The sequence below is a fragment of the Cyprinus carpio genome, chromosome B2 (genome assembly GCF_018340385.1).
Source record: "Cyprinus carpio isolate SPL01 chromosome B2, ASM1834038v1, whole genome shotgun sequence".
NCBI classification, from domain to species: domain Eukaryota; kingdom Metazoa; phylum Chordata; class Actinopteri; order Cypriniformes; family Cyprinidae; genus Cyprinus; species Cyprinus carpio.
This window is the reverse complement of record NC_056598.1, coordinates 10,330,126-10,349,689: the sequence shown is the minus strand read 5'-3', so window position 1 is coordinate 10,349,689 and position 19,564 is coordinate 10,330,126. Positions and strand designations below refer to the sequence as shown.

The 19,564-nt window shown below is 37.7% G+C and overlaps 1 protein-coding gene and 1 pseudogene across 1 annotated transcript; one reads left to right on the top strand and one right to left on the bottom strand.

Annotated features, from left to right (window-relative positions):
- Positions 1-12: 12 nt before the first annotated feature.
- LOC109068682 (UAP56-interacting factor-like) lies at positions 13-6,614 on the bottom strand. The gene is made up of 9 exons (XM_042717972.1): positions 6,405-6,614; positions 5,936-6,067; positions 4,977-5,176; positions 4,771-4,892; positions 3,535-3,607; positions 2,835-2,890; positions 1,543-1,617; positions 1,145-1,271; positions 13-570 (listed from the first exon to the last, which is right to left on the bottom strand). The coding sequence occupies exons 1-9, from the start codon at positions 6,475-6,477 to the stop codon at positions 469-471; spliced, it is 960 nt and encodes a 319-aa protein (XP_042573906.1). The 5' UTR covers positions 6,478-6,614; the 3' UTR covers positions 13-468.
- Positions 6,615-8,321: 1,707 nt separating this feature from the next.
- LOC122136294 lies at positions 8,322-19,508 on the top strand (annotated as a pseudogene).
- The last annotated feature ends 56 nt before the right edge of the window (positions 19,509-19,564 follow it).

Genomic DNA, 19,564 nt, shown 5'->3' with positions numbered 1-19,564 from the left:
AAACGAGACCTGTTTCACAATGTTTTTTAATTGAAATAATATAAAACATCTTTAAACAGTCTTTTTTGCTCTACAAAAAGTTCTGTTTCATACATCTGCTTTATGAAAAAAAAAAAAAAGTCTATCCAGAAATGTTTAAAGTCATAGAGCTGCAACTTCTTTATGCCATCACACACCAAGGGCAGTTCAGGAGACGACAACGTAACTGAAACTCAAGGACAACAGTTAATATTTGCTTTGTGAGGACTGAATGGCAGCTTTTTAGAAAATAAACAAAAACAAAAAAAAATCTGTCACTTCCCCAAAGTCTCCTCCTCCGGAGAACCGGCATATCCACTTTCTGATGAAGTCTCCTGCATTAGGGCTAATCACTTTTGAGTCATGAACAGCGTTCGTTCAGCTGTGTGCCTGTTCTGTCCTGTAGGAGGATTGTTGTTGATCACAGGAACAGAGTCTCAGAGTTCAGCTCTAGGCCACAGTGACGAAGCGGCCTCCTTTGCTGCTCTGCTGTGCTGCCGCCACACGCTGGTCCTTCAGGAGGCGGAACCGCTCGCTGAGGGTCATTCCAGTCTGATAGAGAAAAGAACAATGAAGATGGCCATCAGGTTCACCACCGCCGAGGTAAATGTGTTTCCAGCGGCTGATCTGGAACGGATTGGTTTTTTTCTTCAAACAGGAAAGCTAATCACAGGCTGAAGTTCAATACTGGCAGAGTTCATATTTGAAATGCATGTTAATGTAGACAAACTTAAATTAGTTTTTTGGATTATTAAAAAAAAAAAAAAAAAAATCATGAATGTGATTCAAACAAATTGTTGGAGAAATCAGATATTGGTTCATGAATTATTATTTTTTTTTTTCTGCCCACAGATTTCCAAATAATTGCATCTCGGCTAAATATTGTCCTATCCTCCTAACAAACCATACATCAATGAAAGCTTATTCATTCAGCTTTCAGATTATGTATACATCTCAATTTTAAAATAATTGACCCTTATCAAGTCAAGACAAGTCTGCTTTATCATCAATTCTTCCACATGTACAGTACATACATACAGAGAATTGAAATTGCGTTACTCTCAGACCCCCGGTGCATACAGATAACACTAACAGTATGACTGGTTTTGTGGTCCAGGGTCACTACCTGTTTCCCAACACTGTTGATATCAAACTGCAGGGCGACACCTTTAGGAGGTTTCCTCTCCGGCTCCTCTTGAGGAGGTGAGGGGCGTGCTGGAGTCACGGGGTGCAGGGACCAGGACTGAGCCGGCCTGTGCGGAGCAAACAAACATAATTACTTCTGGGTATCATTACTCACATTCACAACATGCTGGAAAGAGTCTCAAAGGTCAAACCTGCCAAACTAACATGACAAGCCAGAAACAAATGGATGTGAAATATGTGTGGCATCTTATCTGAACATCTTTATGAGTAACATTAGAAATACAAAACAAACACCAATTACAAATCCAAATATCTGAATGGCAACCATTGTATGTCTTATGAAATTGTGCATCTGGTTCTAATCAAATGTAATCATACTCGGGCTGTGTTCTAGCTGTGGGGTTGTCTATTGACACAGTGAGGATGCCACTGTTGTTTGTAGGAGTGCGCCACCTGGTGGAGAAGAGAGGAGAAATCAGTAAGAGTGAACAGGAACCAACTTACAGTGCATCTGCATTAATTTTCCAACATTTGGAAAACAGAAGAGTTCGTTATTGTAAGAAGTCTCTTCTGCTCACCAAGACTGCATTATATTCATCAAAAATACAGTACAACAGTAATCACAACTTTATATCAGAATATATTTTAAAATGCATTTATGCATAAATCTTTTAAAGTCTATTCCTGTGATCAAAGCTGGATTTTCAGTATTATTACACCAGTCTTCAGTCACATTTTGTTTCAGGATTGATAAATAGAAAGTTTAAAAGAACACCATTTAATTGAAATCGAAATCTTTTGTAAGATTGTAAATGGGGGTGGAACGCTTCAGCTTACTCACGGTTCGGTATCACGGTAGTCACAGTTTCAGTACGGTTCGGTATGTGCTATGTTTAGGGAAAAACTATACTGTCAAATAAAATAATCTGACTACAGCACAAAGAAATACAACAGTGTAAAGATACAAATAAAATAAAATAGTGATTTTCTACAAGAACACTTTGGTACTTTCTCATCAGCGTAGCGCTATTTTGGAGAATATGAGCTGAACGCAAGCAGCATATGCTCTTCTGTGTCAGCCGCAACACTAGAATACGTTTTTTTACGTATATTTACAATAAATATACGTAAAAACATATTCTTGTGTCGCGGCTGACACAAAAGAGCATTTGCTGCTTGTACTCAGCTCATATTCTCCAAAATGGCGCTACGCTGATGCGGAGAGATGAATTGTTGAATAAAGTTATTTTTGTTTTCTTTGCGTACAAAAATTATTGTCGTCGCTTCATAACGTTACGGTTGAATCACTGATGATAGATGCAGTATTCTGACGATGCTTTTCACACTTTCCTGGACCTTGATGGTGTAATTTACAGTCACAGTAAATTACACCCCGTTTAATTTACAGGGACAGTCACAAGCCTCCCGGTTTTCTCCACAGTCCTAGTGCGTGCCGAACCATACGGTTCAATTTTTTTTACCGAGAACCGTTACACCCCTAATTTTAAATGTCTTTACTGTCGGTTTTTATAAATTCAATGCAGCTTGCTGAATAAAAGTATTCAGTTAAGAAAAAAAAATCTTAATGACCCCAAACATTTGAACAGTTTGAGTAGTTGAAAGAAAAAGCAAAAAAAAATAAAAAAAAATAAATAAGAACGTTTACTTACGAGCGCGTTCTCTGTGTGGGTTGAGCAGACTTTGTCTTCTGAACTTGTGCATGAACCTATAAAAAAAATAAATAAACAGGAAGCCAAATCAGCGCTCTTGGCTTAACTTTAAATTCATATTGCTTCAAATAAAAGTAGTCATTTAAATACATTTTCATATGAACACAGTCACTTTGATTGAAAACGTATATAAAACCATTCTTGCTTTATTCTGGACTAACTTTTAATGAGACTTCGATTCAGTGAGTTTATTCAGCGAAGGATTGATTTGAAATAAATAGCCTATGGTTTGATTATTTTTTGTGATTAATTGAAATAATGGTTCAGTAACAGATTAATGTCAATTCTAGAGACGAAAGGACCAGTTTCTAATTTAAACTTCACACTTTTCACTATAACTAGAGTCAATGTATAACAGTCATTGTGTACACATTCATTTATATAAATACTACAGAGCAACCATATTCTTAAAACCTTGTTTTTAAACACTAAGCATGCATGCTAACTGCATTACATATTTAAGTGAAACAAATGTCTCCTTAAAATGTGAAGAGGGTGTCACATGATCAGCACCCACATATGCAGCTTTCTGCCCAAACTTTCCCTACATGTGCTAGTGACGAGCGGTAAAGTTAACAGCCTCTGTGCTTTTCACACATCTCTGTGTGAACTCTAAGCAGGAAGTTCATTAGCGTCTTACTTTGATTCCTCTTCTGAAGAGGAAGGTGGCCTGTCGTGCTTCTCTCTGTGTTTGCTGAGCAGTTGGAGCATTCCTGCAGAGAACAGATGATCAACAAAAGACAAACATTTTCACATTGAAACTACTTAGAAAAATATAAATAAATTAGTGCTGTCATAACATATCTGTGTGTACTGTGTATATTTATTATGTATGTATGTGTGTATATATATATATATATATATATATATATATATATATATATATATATATATATATATATATATATATATATATATAAACACATACAGTATACATTTTGAAAATATCTCCATGTATATATTTCTATTCTATAATTTATATTTTATATATATATATATATATATATATATATATATATATATGAGAGTATTTATATATACATAAATATGCACAGTGCACACACATATACTATGTAAACAAAAACTTTTATTTTAGAGGCGATTAATCGCAATTAATCATTTGACAGCACTAAAATAAATAAATCTTAATTTAAATAAATCCCGCCCTAATTTCTAACTTTAATTCTTCCGCTTCACTGAGTTACCAATCTTACATTGATATTTTGCCTGTAATATTTGCTTCATGTATGTTTTTTTTTTTTTAAGTAATACTTTTAAGGATGCATTAAATTGATCAAAAGTGGCATTTATAATATTACAAAAGATTTCTATTTCAAATAAATACTGTACTTTTTAACTTTCTATTTATCAAAAATCTCTGAAAAAAAAAAAAAGTATCACAGTTTCCACAAAAATAAAATAATAATACATGTTTCTTGAACAGCATAGCAGCATATTAGAATGATTTCTGAAGGATCATGTGACACTGAAGACTGGAGTAATTATGCTGAACATTCTGCTTCACATTACAGGAATAAGTTATATTTTAAAACATATTAAAACAATTATTTTAAATTGTATTCTTTTTTTCTTTTTTGTTTAAAATATCACCATTTTGATGCATTTCAAGGCTGTATTTATTTTGAAATTATTAATTTAACAACCCCAAACTTGAAAGGTAGAACACAATATTCTGAATTCTGCCTAAAAACCATCTGACCATAAAATCTCATCTGAAAATTGAGTTCCTTTGGCATATTTGTGCTTTCATGTGGACTTGAGTTGCAGCTTCTCCTGCACCACGTGTACTTTCTCAAGGCACTGCACATGCAACAACTAACTTTAACTCAGATATTAAATGAAAAAGTAATCTTACCATCTTCTGTGAAGCCGAACCGGTCTGTAAGAAACTGAGCCCTGAGGTTTCTGAGAGTCCATCTGTCTGTTTGGTCTCCTCTGGATCTGCATCTGTCGCCGCTGGACAAACGGCTGAGATCTCTGAGAAGTGAACGCATGTATAAAAAGTTACACCAGAAACTCTGACCATGCACTAACTATCATAATCACCCTTGAGTACATTACCTGGTTAACAGCTGCACTGTTGGGCATCTGTCTGTTCGGAGCAGGTCTGTTCTGGACGGGTCGGTTGAGCGGACTGATCCCTTTAAACAGGACGGCATTTTTTCTCGCAGCTAAACCAGTGATGACCCCCTGCCCACGACGCCTGGCCACTGTGGGAGGAAGCTTGCGGTTTCGAGTGAAGCGTTTGTTCACAACACCTCCTACAGATGGCCAAAACAAAACCAGATGCAGAAAACGGTCAAGATATGGCTGATTTGCATACAATTAAACACTGAAATTATTCTAAAACTGAATTTGTCGTTATACTGCAGCTGTTGAATTTATTTTTAAATGTTAAAGGGATACTTCATCCCAAAATGAAAATGTTGTCATTAATCTCTTACCCCCATGTCTTTCCAAACCCGTAAAAGCTTCGTTCGTCTTCGGAACACAATTTAAGATATTTTGGATGAAAACCGGGAGGCTTGTGACTGTCCCATAGACTGCCAAATAAATAACAGTGTCGTAAGCCCCTTGCGTACTAGTCAGATTTGTCAAAACAGTCCTTCGCTGATTTGGAGAGACACAGAGGAGATGAATTGGTGAATAAAGTTGTTATTTTTGTTTTCTTCGTGAACAAAAAGTATTCTCGTCGCTTCATAACGTTACAGTTGAATCACTGATGACAGATGGAGTATTCTGACAATGCAGTTCCTTAACACTGTTACTTACTTGGCAGTCTATGGGACAGTCACAAGCCTCCCGGTTTACATCCAAAATATCTTAAATTGTGTTCCGAAGACGAACGGAGCTTTTATGGGTTTGGAACGACATGGGGGTAAGTGATTAATGACAAAATTTTCATTTTGGGGTGGAGTATCCCTTTAAAATATGCTTAGAGAAAACAGAAAGGATACACTTAGATAGACTCAATAAAAAATTCATGTGACAATAAAAATAAGAAAGCATCAAATTCTGACCTCTTTTAAATGGCACTGCAGCTCTTGGCCCAGTTTTCTTCCCTTGAGTGAAGCGACCTTTCACCGGGAGTCTGCGCTTTGTCGTCTGGGCCTGGAATTGTTTCTGCTTCTTATTCAACCGGATAATATCATCTGTAAAATATGAATACAATAAATTTGATCAAATCAAACGATACAGGACACATCACACAAACTGCTAGGTTGCTCAATTGAACACTAAAAAAAAAAAACATTAGGCACATCAAACAAAAAACTACGATAAATGAACTTGAATTCAATCAAACTATACTAAAATTTGCTTTAAATAAATAATCCTCAGGAAATGCGGTCATACGCAGTCAAGATATATCTTTAAACACGTTTAACAATCAATAAAACACCGATAACGGTGATGATAAATCACATGTAAAATGTCACAATGCTAATCAGCTACGCACACACACACGGCTAGTTTTATCTGTTGCATTACCTAAAGACATGTCAACCTTATCGAGTTCCTCCGTACTGCCACCGCCGACCGATTTATAACTAGATTTACTCATTCTGCAGCTCGCGCTATGATAGAAATGAAGACGCAAACAACACACTGCCTACACAATCCAACAACGCTACCCAGGCGAGCAAGACAACACTAGCAAACTAGCCAGCTTTCAATGAGCGCTCAACGTTTCTGCGCATGCGCGGACTTACGCACTTCGCGCTGAGGCACTTGGGAAATGTAGTGTGATTAAAAAAAGTAAGCCCCGCCTCCAGCAGTCACTGGTCATTGAGCAGGTGTTACAAAACCAACCAGCTGCATGTGAGAAAATCGTGCAGCGACAGAATTATCAAAAGTGCATTTGGTTTCATGTGTTTGGAAGTGCATGTTTCATATAAGGTAAACGGTTTCTTTAAGAGCTCCTTTTTTTGCTATGCATCGTTAGCGATATGCAAATGACCTTGCTGTTTCTAGGTTGTTCCCTCTCGAACATTCACTCTCATTTACATTTACATTTACATTTAATCATTTAGCAGACGCTTTTATCCAAAGCGACTTACAAATGAGAACAGTAGAAACAATCAGATCAACGAGAAAACAACGGTATACAAGTGCTATGACAAGTCTCAGTTAGTCTAGTACAGAACACGTAGCCAGGGTTTTTTTTTTTTTTTTTTTTTTGGAATATGATAGAAAAGAAAAAGAAAAAAGGTAAGTACTAGTATTAGTTGGTTAAGTGCAGGCAAAAAGGTGAGTCTTTAGATGTTTTTTGAAAGTGAGTAAAGACTCAGCTGTTCGAATTGAGATCGGGAGGTCATTCCACCAACTGGGAGCAGTCCAGGAAAAAAGTCCGTGAGAGTGATTTTGAACCTCTTTGGGATGGCACCACAAGGCGTCGTTCACTTGCAGAGCGCAAACTTCTGGAGGGTGCATAAGATTGAACTAGTGAGTTTAGGTAAGTTGGCGCCGTGCCAGTGGTCGTTTTGTAGGCAAGCATCAGTACCTTGAATTTGATGCGAGCGGCTACTGGTAGCCAGTGTAACCTGATGAGGAGAGGAGTAACATGGGCTGTTTTAGGCTCATTGAAGACAACCCTCGCTGCTGCATTCTGGATCAGTTGTAGAGGCTTGATAGTACATGCAGGAAGGCCCGCCAGGAGAGCATTGCAATAGTCCAGTCTGGAGAGAACAAGAGCTTGGACAAGAAGTTGGGTGGATTGCTCTGACAGGAAGGGTCTAATCTTCCTAATGTTGAATAAGGCAAATCTACAGGACCGGGTCGTTGTAGCAATATGGTCTGTGAAGCTTAACTGATGATCCATCACAACTCCTAGGTTTCTGGCTGTCCTGGAAGGAGTTATGGTTGACGAACCCAGCTGTATAGAGAAGTTGTGATGAAACGATGGGTTAGCAGTTCAGTCTTAGTAAGGTTGAGCTGAAGGTGATGGTCATTCATCCACTCTCGTTATGTATGGGAAAACTCCTTTTTTCCATTCTGCTGAAGCCTGATTTGTTCACGTTTGTGTAGCTGTACAAACCAATGGCGCTTCAGCCCGCCAAAAGGGGAGGGGCCGACCGCTATAAGTCAGGCCGTAGCGCCATTCATCAGATTATTCTCCTTCAGTGACGAGGATCATCTCTTCACTTACTCTTCTGCAAGAAGAAGATGTGGAAGAAGCTCCAGCTCTGCTCACCACTGTGGAAGAAACCAAAGCAGTGACGTAAGCATCACTGCAGGCATCCGGAGCGAAAGATCAAATTTCTAAGAGCAATTTCAGCACGTGTTGTTACAAATGTCGCGCCGTGAGTGTGGTTCATGCAAGGGGTTCTTGCACGATAAAGACGGACACAGCTAGTGCGCCGCCTGCCTCGGCCGTGCCCACGCAGAGCCTGTGCTCGCTGATGGCTCATGCTCTTCCTGCGAGTGCATGAGCCTTTCATGTCTGTGCTCGCGGGTCACCTTGTTCCATCAGCAGCAGCCCCTCCTTCTCAGGTGCCGGGGGCGAAGCCAGACGGTGAGCTAATCCACATCCTCGCAAAGGCTGTGGAGGATCTGGGCCTCGAGTGGTCGACTCCGGGCGAGCCTGCCCATGGCTTACTGGACGAATGGTTACTGCCAGAGACCTACCAGCAATCCTCCTGTTAGTGCCCAGCACCGTTCTTGTCAGCCGTCCACGACGAGCTCACCTATTCGCTATGTGCTACAAAATGGCTGCCGGGAGGCTTGCCCCCGGTACCTGCTCTGCTATTATTTTTTGCACTTTTGTCTGCGTTATATGTGAGGAAAACATTGTGCATCACATCATATAGTCGTGAGGAGTTGTTACATATCAGGAGGATTACATCTGACAATTTGGAATTATTTGCCAACATTCCAGAGGATATACTGGATGTAAACAACACTGGATTGCCACCATGGGGAAATACATCTAGCACAAAAAGACGGAGAACTGGAGTGGTCTCCAGGTTCAGGAGACGGTCCTACCGGCCCCCACTACCGGCATTGATCTTATCAAATGTGCGATCCCTTAAAAATAAAATGGATGAACTTCTGCTTTTAACACAAATGGACAGGAATTACAGGGACTGCTCGGCTTTCTGCTTTACAGAGACATGGCTGGATCAATCGGTTTCTGACGAGGCGGTAACCCCCCCTGGCTTCACTATCTTCAGAGCCGACAGGTCAGTCAAACTATCCCTCAAATCTAAAGGAGGGGGTATTTCTCTCATGGTAAATCAGCGCTGGTGTAACAATTCAACAATCCTTCATCGTTACTGCGCTCCCGATCTTGAATTCATCAGTTTGAAATGTAGACCATATTACCTCCCGAGAGAATTTGATGACGATCAAAAAGATTCTCCGCGTATTAGCCACGAGGATTGGTTTTTGACAGTGGATTTGAAAGATGTTTACTTTCACATCCACATAGCACCCCATCACAGACCGTTCTTGAAATTTGCATTTGAGGGAGTGGCCTATCAGTATACAGTCCTTCTGTTTGGACAGTCCCTGGCCCTACGCACTTTTACGAAGTAAAACGGCAAGTATGAACGGCACGACACTCCTCCGCCGCCCGGTGGACGGCGACGGCTCCTCCGGGTTTGGGCAGCCGGCAGGAGTCCCCCGTTCCCTGCTCCTCCTCATTCCATGGGTTGTCAGCAGGCTCCGGCCTCCTGGCGAACGGCGCCGACTCCTCCGCTCCCTCACGGATGGCAGCCGTCCCTCCACATCGCGGGCGGCCGGCAGGGAGTTCGTCCGTCCCCGGCAACTCACTCCAGCCCACCGCCTCGAGCGTGCACGGCGCCAGACTGCTACGCCCTGCTCCATGGCACCGCGGATTCACCCCAGCGGCGAGGGATCTTCGGCAGCGCGTCCCTCCTTCCTCCCGGGTTTCAGCACCAGTGTAATGATAAAAACTTCACAATCACGGGAAGAAGGAGGCGGGAACGGGTGGACACTCAAATAAAACTTTAATAACCAAATGAACATAAAGCAGCGGGACAGCCCCCATGGGCGACTGCCGCGCACAAACAAAAACCAAACCACAAAATAAAGCCCAGGCCTGGTCCTCTCTCGTCCTTCACTGTTGTCGCTCCTCTTTTGTATCCTTCCGATCTCCTCCGTGGGACTCGAGACCGGTGAGTGGAGCAGGTGTTGCTCATTTCCCAATCACTCCACCGGCCTCGCTCCGTTCCCATGGCTCTCGGCCCCGCCCCACTCGTCACAGTGACTTGCAAGCGCTGTCAGACAGCACCTCGTGTCTTGAGTTTGGGCTCAATGACTGCAAGGTCATTTTGAAACCGAGACACGGCTATGTTCCTAAAGTGCTCTCTACTCCCTTTAGAGTGCAAGTAATATCCCTTTTGGCACTCCCTGCTGCAGACTGCGAGCAGGGACCGAACACTCTCTGCCCTGTTAGGGCTCTGAGAGTCTTTGTGGAATGTTCTAAACTGTTTAGGCAGTCTAAACAACTGTTTGTTTGCTTTGGAGGCCGCCAGAAGGGTCTACTGGTTACCAAGCAGAGACTGTCTCGTTGGGTTGTTGATGCAATAGCTCTGGCTTATGCATCAGAAGGACTGGAATGCCCTATTGGTGTGAGAGCCCACTCCACAAGGGGAATGGCCTCCTCATAGGCATGGTCCAGCGGCATATCTATCAGTGAGATCTGTGCGGCAGCCAGCTAGTTGTCGCCACGCACTTTTGCCAGATTCTATTACTTAGACATCCCCGCCTCTAACCTTCCATGTGGGTAGTGATTTCTCATGCCCTCAGCTAAGCTTGGGGTGAGATAATGCCTAAGTCCCTTAGGGCCCTTATTAGTGCTCTAACACTGGGCTTGCAGAGCAGCATGTGATTGTTGCTCGTAGCGTGGTGTGATTGAATTCGTTCCCATACATAATGAGAGTGAACGTTCGAAAGGGAACGCTTTCAGTTACTAAACGTAACCTCAGTTCCCTGAGATAAGAGAACGGGCGTTATGTCACTTGCCACACTACAAGCTGCATGAATCGATAATCGTCGCTTCAGTCGAATGATCTGATGAATGGCGCTACGGGCCGACTTATATGACTTATATAGCGGTTGGCCCTGCCCCTTTTGGCGGGCTGAAGTGCTATTGGTTTGTGCAGCTACACAAACATGAACAAATCAGGCTTCAGCAGAATGGAAAAAATAAGTTTTCCCATACATAATGCTTGTTCCCTTATCTCAGGGAACCGAGGTTACGTTAAGTAACCAAAAGCGTTTTCTACATGCTTGTACAACATCAGAAACAGCAGAAGAGCGCTGCTCCTCCGTGCCATCAGCGACCCAAACACACTTCAACATTATAGCAGTATGTCTGCAAACAAGCGCAACCTGAAGCGCCAGAGAGAGCCAGCGGACAGCGCCGGTGTTCTGAAATATTTGGTGTCTGAGATTTTCTGTGGCACTGGGCGGAGCTTACATGAATATTCATGAGTTTCCTGTTCGGCTTATTAAATTATTAAATTATTAGTGCTCTTCAGATCACAGAAAATGTTTTCGGTAACAATTTAATCAACATCTTCTGCTGTTTCTGATGTTGTACAAGCATGTAGAAAACGCTTTTGGTTAAACCTGTTTATTTAGATTGTTCATTTGTAGATTGTGTCCTTATGTTTGGTTTAATGATTACAGCAGCTGATTTGCCAGGGGTATCATGAGGAGCATAGGCTATACACTCTGTCTAACTAATGTGCCAACAGTCATTCCTTATTGTTTGTTTAGTTGGTAGCCTACATAACTTCAACCAGACTTTAATATTAATAAATGTTACTATTAATGTTATTCTTTTTAATTAATTCATTAATGGTGAAATTAGAACCATGCTATAATTTCAGAATGTTTTAGTCCTATCACTCTTAAGAAAAATGGTTCTAAACAGTACCAGAAAAGGGTTCTTTGGCTTGTAACAATAGCAGAACCCTTTTTAGTGCTAAATAGAAACTTTTTTATAGGGTTCCAAATAGAACCATGCTTTGAAAATGCTATATAGGACCTTAATGGTGTTAGTTTTTCATTAATATTAGTATATCAATATAATTAATATATATATTTTACATCTCTATCTGCCTTGTCTTATAATATCTTGAAGTGTCTTTTAGGGTTTTACATAAAATCAACGACAACACCAGCATGTCAATTAGGTACTTTTATTTTATTTAATGACCTGAAATTGTAGCAAAAAAGACAGTGTTCTAATAAATGCTTGAAGTAAAATATAACAAAATAGTGTATTGAAGACCAAGCTCCAGTGGAATATCGTCACAATCCTCTGATGCCATTAAGTTAATCATTATCTGTATTTTGTTGTGACTGAATGGCAGTTTCTCTCTGCAGATGATGAGGTTGTAGGATGTGACAGCATGTGAAATGCATAACTGAGTTTAGATATGTGTCTCCTTTCAGTTATTTATGTGAAAACAGTTGTTTATGAAAGCCAAAAGTAGTATGTGAGAACTTCACAATGTTAAAAGGAAGGAAGTTATAGGATAGATTGGTATGTTAATGCATAAACCCTAGTAATAAAAAATGTAACAATATGGACCATAAATTCAATATCTTTGTTACTTAGTGAAGAAGAGGAGAGTTGTATCCTGTTCTCTTAAACTAAAAACAGAAAAGACCAATAGAAAAAAACAATTAGCATTTGAAAGTTATAATTTATAGACATTTTAAGAAAGAAATTATTTACCTGTTGAGATTGTGTTGACAGTCTGTGTAGTAGGATGGCTGAGCTCCAGAAAATCAGTAATGAGGCATCTTAGAGTGCAGCCTCCATTAGGGTTTTACATTAAAACAACAACAACAATAACAACAACAGCAGCATGTTGTGTGAATTAAATATGTTTTTACTGACATGCAAAATTGTCAGTGCTCATGACAACAGTTATTAGCTGAATACATTAATGAATGACAATTGACACTGAATATGAATAAATACATAATACATAAAATACATAGTTCATCATTTTGGTGAGATTAAGTGGTTGAAAAACAAAAGGGCGGGAATAAAGAACCCTAAACTCTAACACAAAGAAACGTTTCAGCATAAAATGGTTCTTCAGAATGCTATGGTTCTAAATAAATCCATTACTGCATGTAAAGAACCTTTAGAGAACCATATTTTTTTAGAGTGAACAGTAAGCTTACATAATTCAAAAGTTTACATTTTAGATACAAGTGGCTAAAATAATCAACCCCACAGTAATTAGTTTGTTGACTGTAAATGTCAAAGATAAAAGTCACTCCTGGACATTTTTCATTTATGAATTAAATAAATAGAGCAACTTATTTGGTGATAAATGTTTAATCACAGCCAGCCAACATGTATGTAACATTATGTAACCCTGGTGTACAAGTTTAACAATTTTCATTAAAAAAATATGTAACATGATCATAAGATAAATGCCATTCATATTTTTTATGTAATTTAAAATAACCGTTTTCTATTTCAATATATTTTAAAGTATAATTTATTCCTGAGATGCAAAGCTGAATTTTCAGCACCATTAGCCCAGTCTTCTGTGTCTCATGATTGTCAGTGTTGAAAACTGTTGTGCTGCCTAATAGGTTTAGATTGAACAATGTGCATTTACTTTTTAATTGTAACATATTTAGATACGTATTAGCATGTGCAGGATGATGATGATGCATCAGCCAGTGTGTTGTTATCGGAAATAAACAGAAACATTTGTAAAATTATTCAAAGAGGCCATCTACCACTATATGACTTTTAATATAATTCTTATGAATATGTATATATTTATATATTTGTAGTGCTGTCAAATGATTAATCGCATCCAAAATAAGTTTTCGTTAATATTTGAGTGTACTGTGTATATTTATTATGTATATATATAAATACACAAAAATGCAGTATATATTTTTGAAAATAATGAAATTACATATATGTATTTATATTCATGTAATTTAAAATTTGAAAACAGCCAACATAAAAGCATTTAATGTTAAATACGATGCTATATATCACAAAATTATATCATTTAACATCAACACTGTTTCAACTGGCTAAATCTCACAAATGTTGACATTCAAATAAAATGACAAAAAATAAAAATACATTAATCAAAAGTGAAAATCCATGATACATATATATATATATATATATATATATATATATATATATATATATGTGTGTGTGTGTGTGTGTGTGTGTGTGTGTGTGTATTTTTTAACATTATAAATGCCCTTACTGTTACTTTGATCAATCTAATACATCCTTGCTGAATAAAAGTATTCATTTCATGAAAAAATCTTTTGAATGTTGCTGTACATTGCTGTTGTTTGTGCTGAAGATAACTGGGCATTGATCTACGCTCAGTTGCTGGCTCTGGCTGAGAATCTTCCTCTGCAAGACTGCTTCTGATTGGTGCCTCGATATCTGGAAGTGACCCACAGACAGTACAACTTTATGCTGAAAGGACTTGCGCAAAGTGGCAAAGGTACAGAAATACTACATCTCCACTTTAATTAGAGAGATCATTACATCTGTCATGGTCTGTCATTGAGTGTTTGATGTGTCTGCTGTGCTTATTATTTGTTAAATTGAGCTACTGAATTAGACCACACCCCTTTCCATAACCGGTGTTTCTGAGCCAGGGCTGCACTCCTAGGTGTAGGGACATTTAATAAAATCTGTTTGTTACAGGCAGTGTTGGGGGTAATGCATTACAAGTAACGCGAGTTACGTAATCAGATTACTTTTTTCAAGTAACTAGTAAAGTAACTCATTACTTTTTAATTTACAAGAAAATATCTGGGTTACTTTTTCAAAAAAAGTAATGCCAGTTACTTTGTATTCCCATTTTTTGACTGACAAGCCTCCTCTTCCCATATTGGGAGAAATCGGAAGTATGGAGGCGTTGTGTGCGCTGTGTGAACATGATGTTACTGTAGTTCTAGACTAAATGTGAATGTGCATTAATTCATCCCACTCACAAAAAAAAACAAAAAACAAAACAGATTTAGTATTCATCAAAATTAATCAAAACAGTGAAATGCAAACCTGCAATAACTAAATATATTAAATAACACAAATGTATCTATTCCCATTTTATTAACAGTGTCTTTGCTGCTGACCTTTAATGATCCAGTTCAACCACTAATAATCAAAAATGACTTTAGATAAACTAACAATTGTGCTTCATTGTTTTTTTTTATTGCTGAAGAGTGTTGAACCTTGTTCTCCTGTGTTCTACTGTACAGACGTGAATCTACTTTTCCTTCAGCCTGAGGTTTATTCATTACACTTTTTGGTGTGAAAGGGCTTTTACATTTGCTATAAATAGAACTTCTTATATTAAAAACAATCAAGCCCTGCTCATATTTAAAAAGTAACGTGAAAGTAACGCAAAAGTAATGTAACACATTACTTTCCATAAAAAGTAACTAAGTAACGTATTTAGTTACTTTTTTAGGGAGTAACGCAATATTGTAAGGCATTACTTTTAAAAGTAACTTTCCCCAACACTGGTTACAGGAATGCAAAAGCCTGGATATTCAGTTCCATCTGCTGTCAGGAGAACCTGGACAGACGCTGCCAAGCTTTGTTAAAAACTGGAAGTTTGGAGCAGTAGTCACTGACTTTAACCCCCTCAGGATCCCTCTCCAGTGGATTGAGAAGATTAAGAAACACCTTCCGTCTGATGTCCCTTTCATTCAGGTGTTTTAGTCATTATTATTTTTATAGTCTTGTGCTCGTGCTCAGTTCTTGCATGCCATGTGCTCGTGTACTGATTTGAAACTGTTACATTTTCCAGCTGCTCTGAATTGAGGTTGATGGGAAGCGTCTGGGAAGCTGGAATATGGAGCCAGGACAATACGAGGCAAAATCACTAAACTTCTGGCAGAATTCCTCAGAGAGATTCCTCTTGTGGACACTCATCCACACTCTGCTTCTCGTGCAGCAAAGGTTTGATCAAGGATTGCACTGTAGCTGGAACAGAGATGAGCTTGTTCCATTTTGATGTAAAGTTTTATATGGATTCTGACCTGAAGTACGATCATATGAATTGCATAAATCTGGTTTAAAAATGCTGATTTTCAAATACAAGTATTTGATAAAATAAATGAAATAAAATTTAAAATGATGTTTAAATATTAAAATAACAAGCAAAGCAAGCGAGGGGGGAAAAAATAAGAAAAGAAAACTTTGGTAAATGTATGTAATGTAGCTCAATAGTATTAGTGGAATGGTAATATTTCTTTATTGATTCATTTTTTTAATAACTTGAATAATAATAATAAGAAAATATTTTTTATTGTTGTTAGTTAGTGGTAATGCTTATTATAATTAATGTAATAGTTGTTATTAATAATAATTGCAACAACAATAAAAACAATAATATATATTGTACATTATTATTTTAATATTTATCTAATATAATTATTTGACATTAAAATAGTATTCTTTAATTTATTTAATTTTCATAATATTAAATAATATATAATACAAATATTTGACATTGTTTTGACTAATTATTATTAATATTATTGTTGATTAGTATTAATAATTAGTATTATTATAAATGAAATTATTCCCCAAAAATTATAACAATAATAATAAATTAAATAATATATTTATTATTATTATTTAATCTTTTTTTTGCAGTAAAAATAGTAGATTTGGAATGATAATATACAAATACATCTCAAAAAATTAAAATATCATGGAAAAGTTCTTTATTTTTTGTTATTTAATTCAAAAAAGCAAACTTTCTTATATTCTAGATTCATTGCACACAAACTGAAATATTTCAATTTCATTTTTTGTTTTCCTTTTCTTTTTTTTATGCTTAGCTGATCCTTTGTCTGTTGTAAACTGTGAAGTACATTTTATGTTTTGTTCATTGTTAGCATTCTCAAATGCATTGTGACTTTAAACCCTGGTTCTATATTAAATTTTAAGTTTTAAGTTTTCCCATCTTCTTCCTTTTTCAAAATCTGTGTTTCAGCCAGTGGACTGGAGGAGGTGCTGTCGTCTCTTGAGGTGGAGTGCAGTGTTGGAGAGGTGGACTGGGCTCAGCCGGGCTCCTGTGGTGGCATGGCCATGCTGGAGTCGTTCATTGACCATCACAGAAACAATCCCAACTGTGATGCCCTCAGCCATCTCTCCCCATGGATCCACGCTGGTCAGTTTGCTTTTTTTTTATGTTGTTCATGCAGTGCTATAAATGGGGTTCAAAACAATATTGCTGGATTGACAAAATACATTGTGACCCACTGAAGTCCTGCAGGTTTGGAAAAACATGAGAGTGAGAGATTGATTTTTGATCTTTATTTTACAACATCTACTTTCTTATAGATGTAGTTTAGAGGTTATAATAGTTGGCGTGTTTTCTCTTGAAGGTCAGTTGTCTGCTCAGCGTGTGGTGAAGCAGGTCAAACGAGAAAAGAACGCCAGTCTGTGGCGTCTTTTACTGAGGAGCTGGTGGTGCGCCGGGAGCCCGCTGACAACTTCTGCTTCTACAACCACAACTATGACAACACTTCAGGTGAGCACTGTCTCATTCGTTTTAATCGCTCACAGGCTTTCTGCAGCTCTTAAAAAGTTTTAAATTCTAGCAGGAAGTCTTAAATTCATATAGTCGTGGCATTGGTGCATGCACTGCAAAGAATAAATATATCAGTAAATATCAGTATTTTGTCGTTTTCTAGTTCAAATATCTAAACATCCTTAAATCAGGAATTCATTTACTTGAGATGCAAAAATAAAGACTGTTAAAGCCTTGTTTTATTAGAACAAAGTTGAGTTTATGCTTAAAACTTTATATAATTTGCGAGCTCATTCCAGGCCTTTGTTTAAATTGTACATCTCTGTGCACAGGTGCGTATGATTGGGCGAAGAAGACTCTGCAGGATCATGCTAAGGACTGCAGACAGTACCTTTACACAAAAGAGCAGCTGGAGAACGCCAAGACCCATGACCAGCTGTGGAACGCTGCACAGGTAGCTCAACATTAGAGTTTCACCTGAAACAGTGTGGTTTCATAGTATAGTTTTTGTCATTTTTGTATCTCAAAACCACTGCTATAATGACAAAGCCAGTGAATCGACCCAGTAAATGCATTGAAATGAAGTCTCCCGCTGTGTTGTAGCGTCAGCTGGTGTTAGAAGGGAAGATGCATGGCTTTCTGCGCATGAACTGGGCAAAAAAGATCCTGGAATGGACTGCATCTCCTGAAGAAGCCCTCTCTATTGCTGTATTTCTGAATGACCGTTTGTCTTTAGATGGATATGTGGGTGAGAAACCTGATGCTTAAATTGCTCTAGCACATCAAATGAATTCTTATAATAAATTATCAAAGTAGTAGTAGGCTTTTATTTATATTATATTATATTATATATGTATTATATATTATTATATATGTGTGTGTGTGTGTGTGTGTGTGTGTATGTGACCCTGGACCATAAGGGTAATTTTTTCTAAATTTAGATTTATACATCATCTGAAAGCTGAATAAATAAGCTTCCATTGATGCATGGTTTGTTAGGACAGGACAATATTTGGAGATACAACAATTAGAAAATCTGGAATCTGAGGGTGCAAAAAAATCCAAACATTGAGAAAATCATCTTTAAAGTTGTCCAAATGAAGTTCTTAGCAATGCATATTACTAATCAAAATCTAATTTTTATATATTTACAGTAGGAAATTTACAAAATATCTTCATGGAACATGATCTTTACTTAATATCCTAATGATTTTTGGCATAAAAGAAAAATCAATCATTTTGACCCATACAATGTATTTTTGGCAAATCCTCACATTAGAATGATTTCTGAAGGATCATGTGACACTGAAAACTGGAGTAATGATGCTGAAAATTCAGCTTTGCATCACAGGAATAAATTGCATTTTAAAATATATTCCAATAAAAATAATACTTATTTTAAATTGTAATAATATGTCACAGCATTACAGATTTTACTGCATTTTTGATCAAATAAATGCAGCCCTGGTAAGCATAAGAAACTTCTTTCAAAAACTGACCTCTTACCGAACTTTTTTTGTATTTGATTATATGAATTATTCTGTTTATTATTCTTGCAGGTTGCATGTGGTCCGTCTGTGGCATCCATGACCAGGGCTGGGCAGAGAGGCCCATCTTTGGCAAAATTCACTTTATGAATTATGCTGGCTGCAAGCGGAAGTTTGATGTGGCACAGTTTGAGAGGAAGTACGCTGCTGTAAAGTTTCATTGGTCAAATTCTGAAAATCTACTGACATGCATAAATTTTCAGTTCTCATTGTTTGTACTTGTTTTAGAGAGACTGTATTTAAGGGGATTTTTTTCTGTAGTAAGGGGAATTTTGTTAATAAGATGCTATATTTGTTATGTTGTTTGTTGGTATAAAGGCTATTGTCTGTATTATGTGTTTACTTATGCTACTGCTGATATTCTTTTTTAATGGATCATAGTTACAGTACCTATACGTTTGATCTGATGTTACAAAGTTCTCTACGGTCATTCATTGAAGACTTCAGAAATGCAATGTATAGAAGTTGTACTGTTGTTTGATTTCTGCATTTTTTTTTTAATTTTATGTACAATGGTGGAAGAATCAATCAACAACAAAAAAAAATCAATAAAAAAAATTAATACACA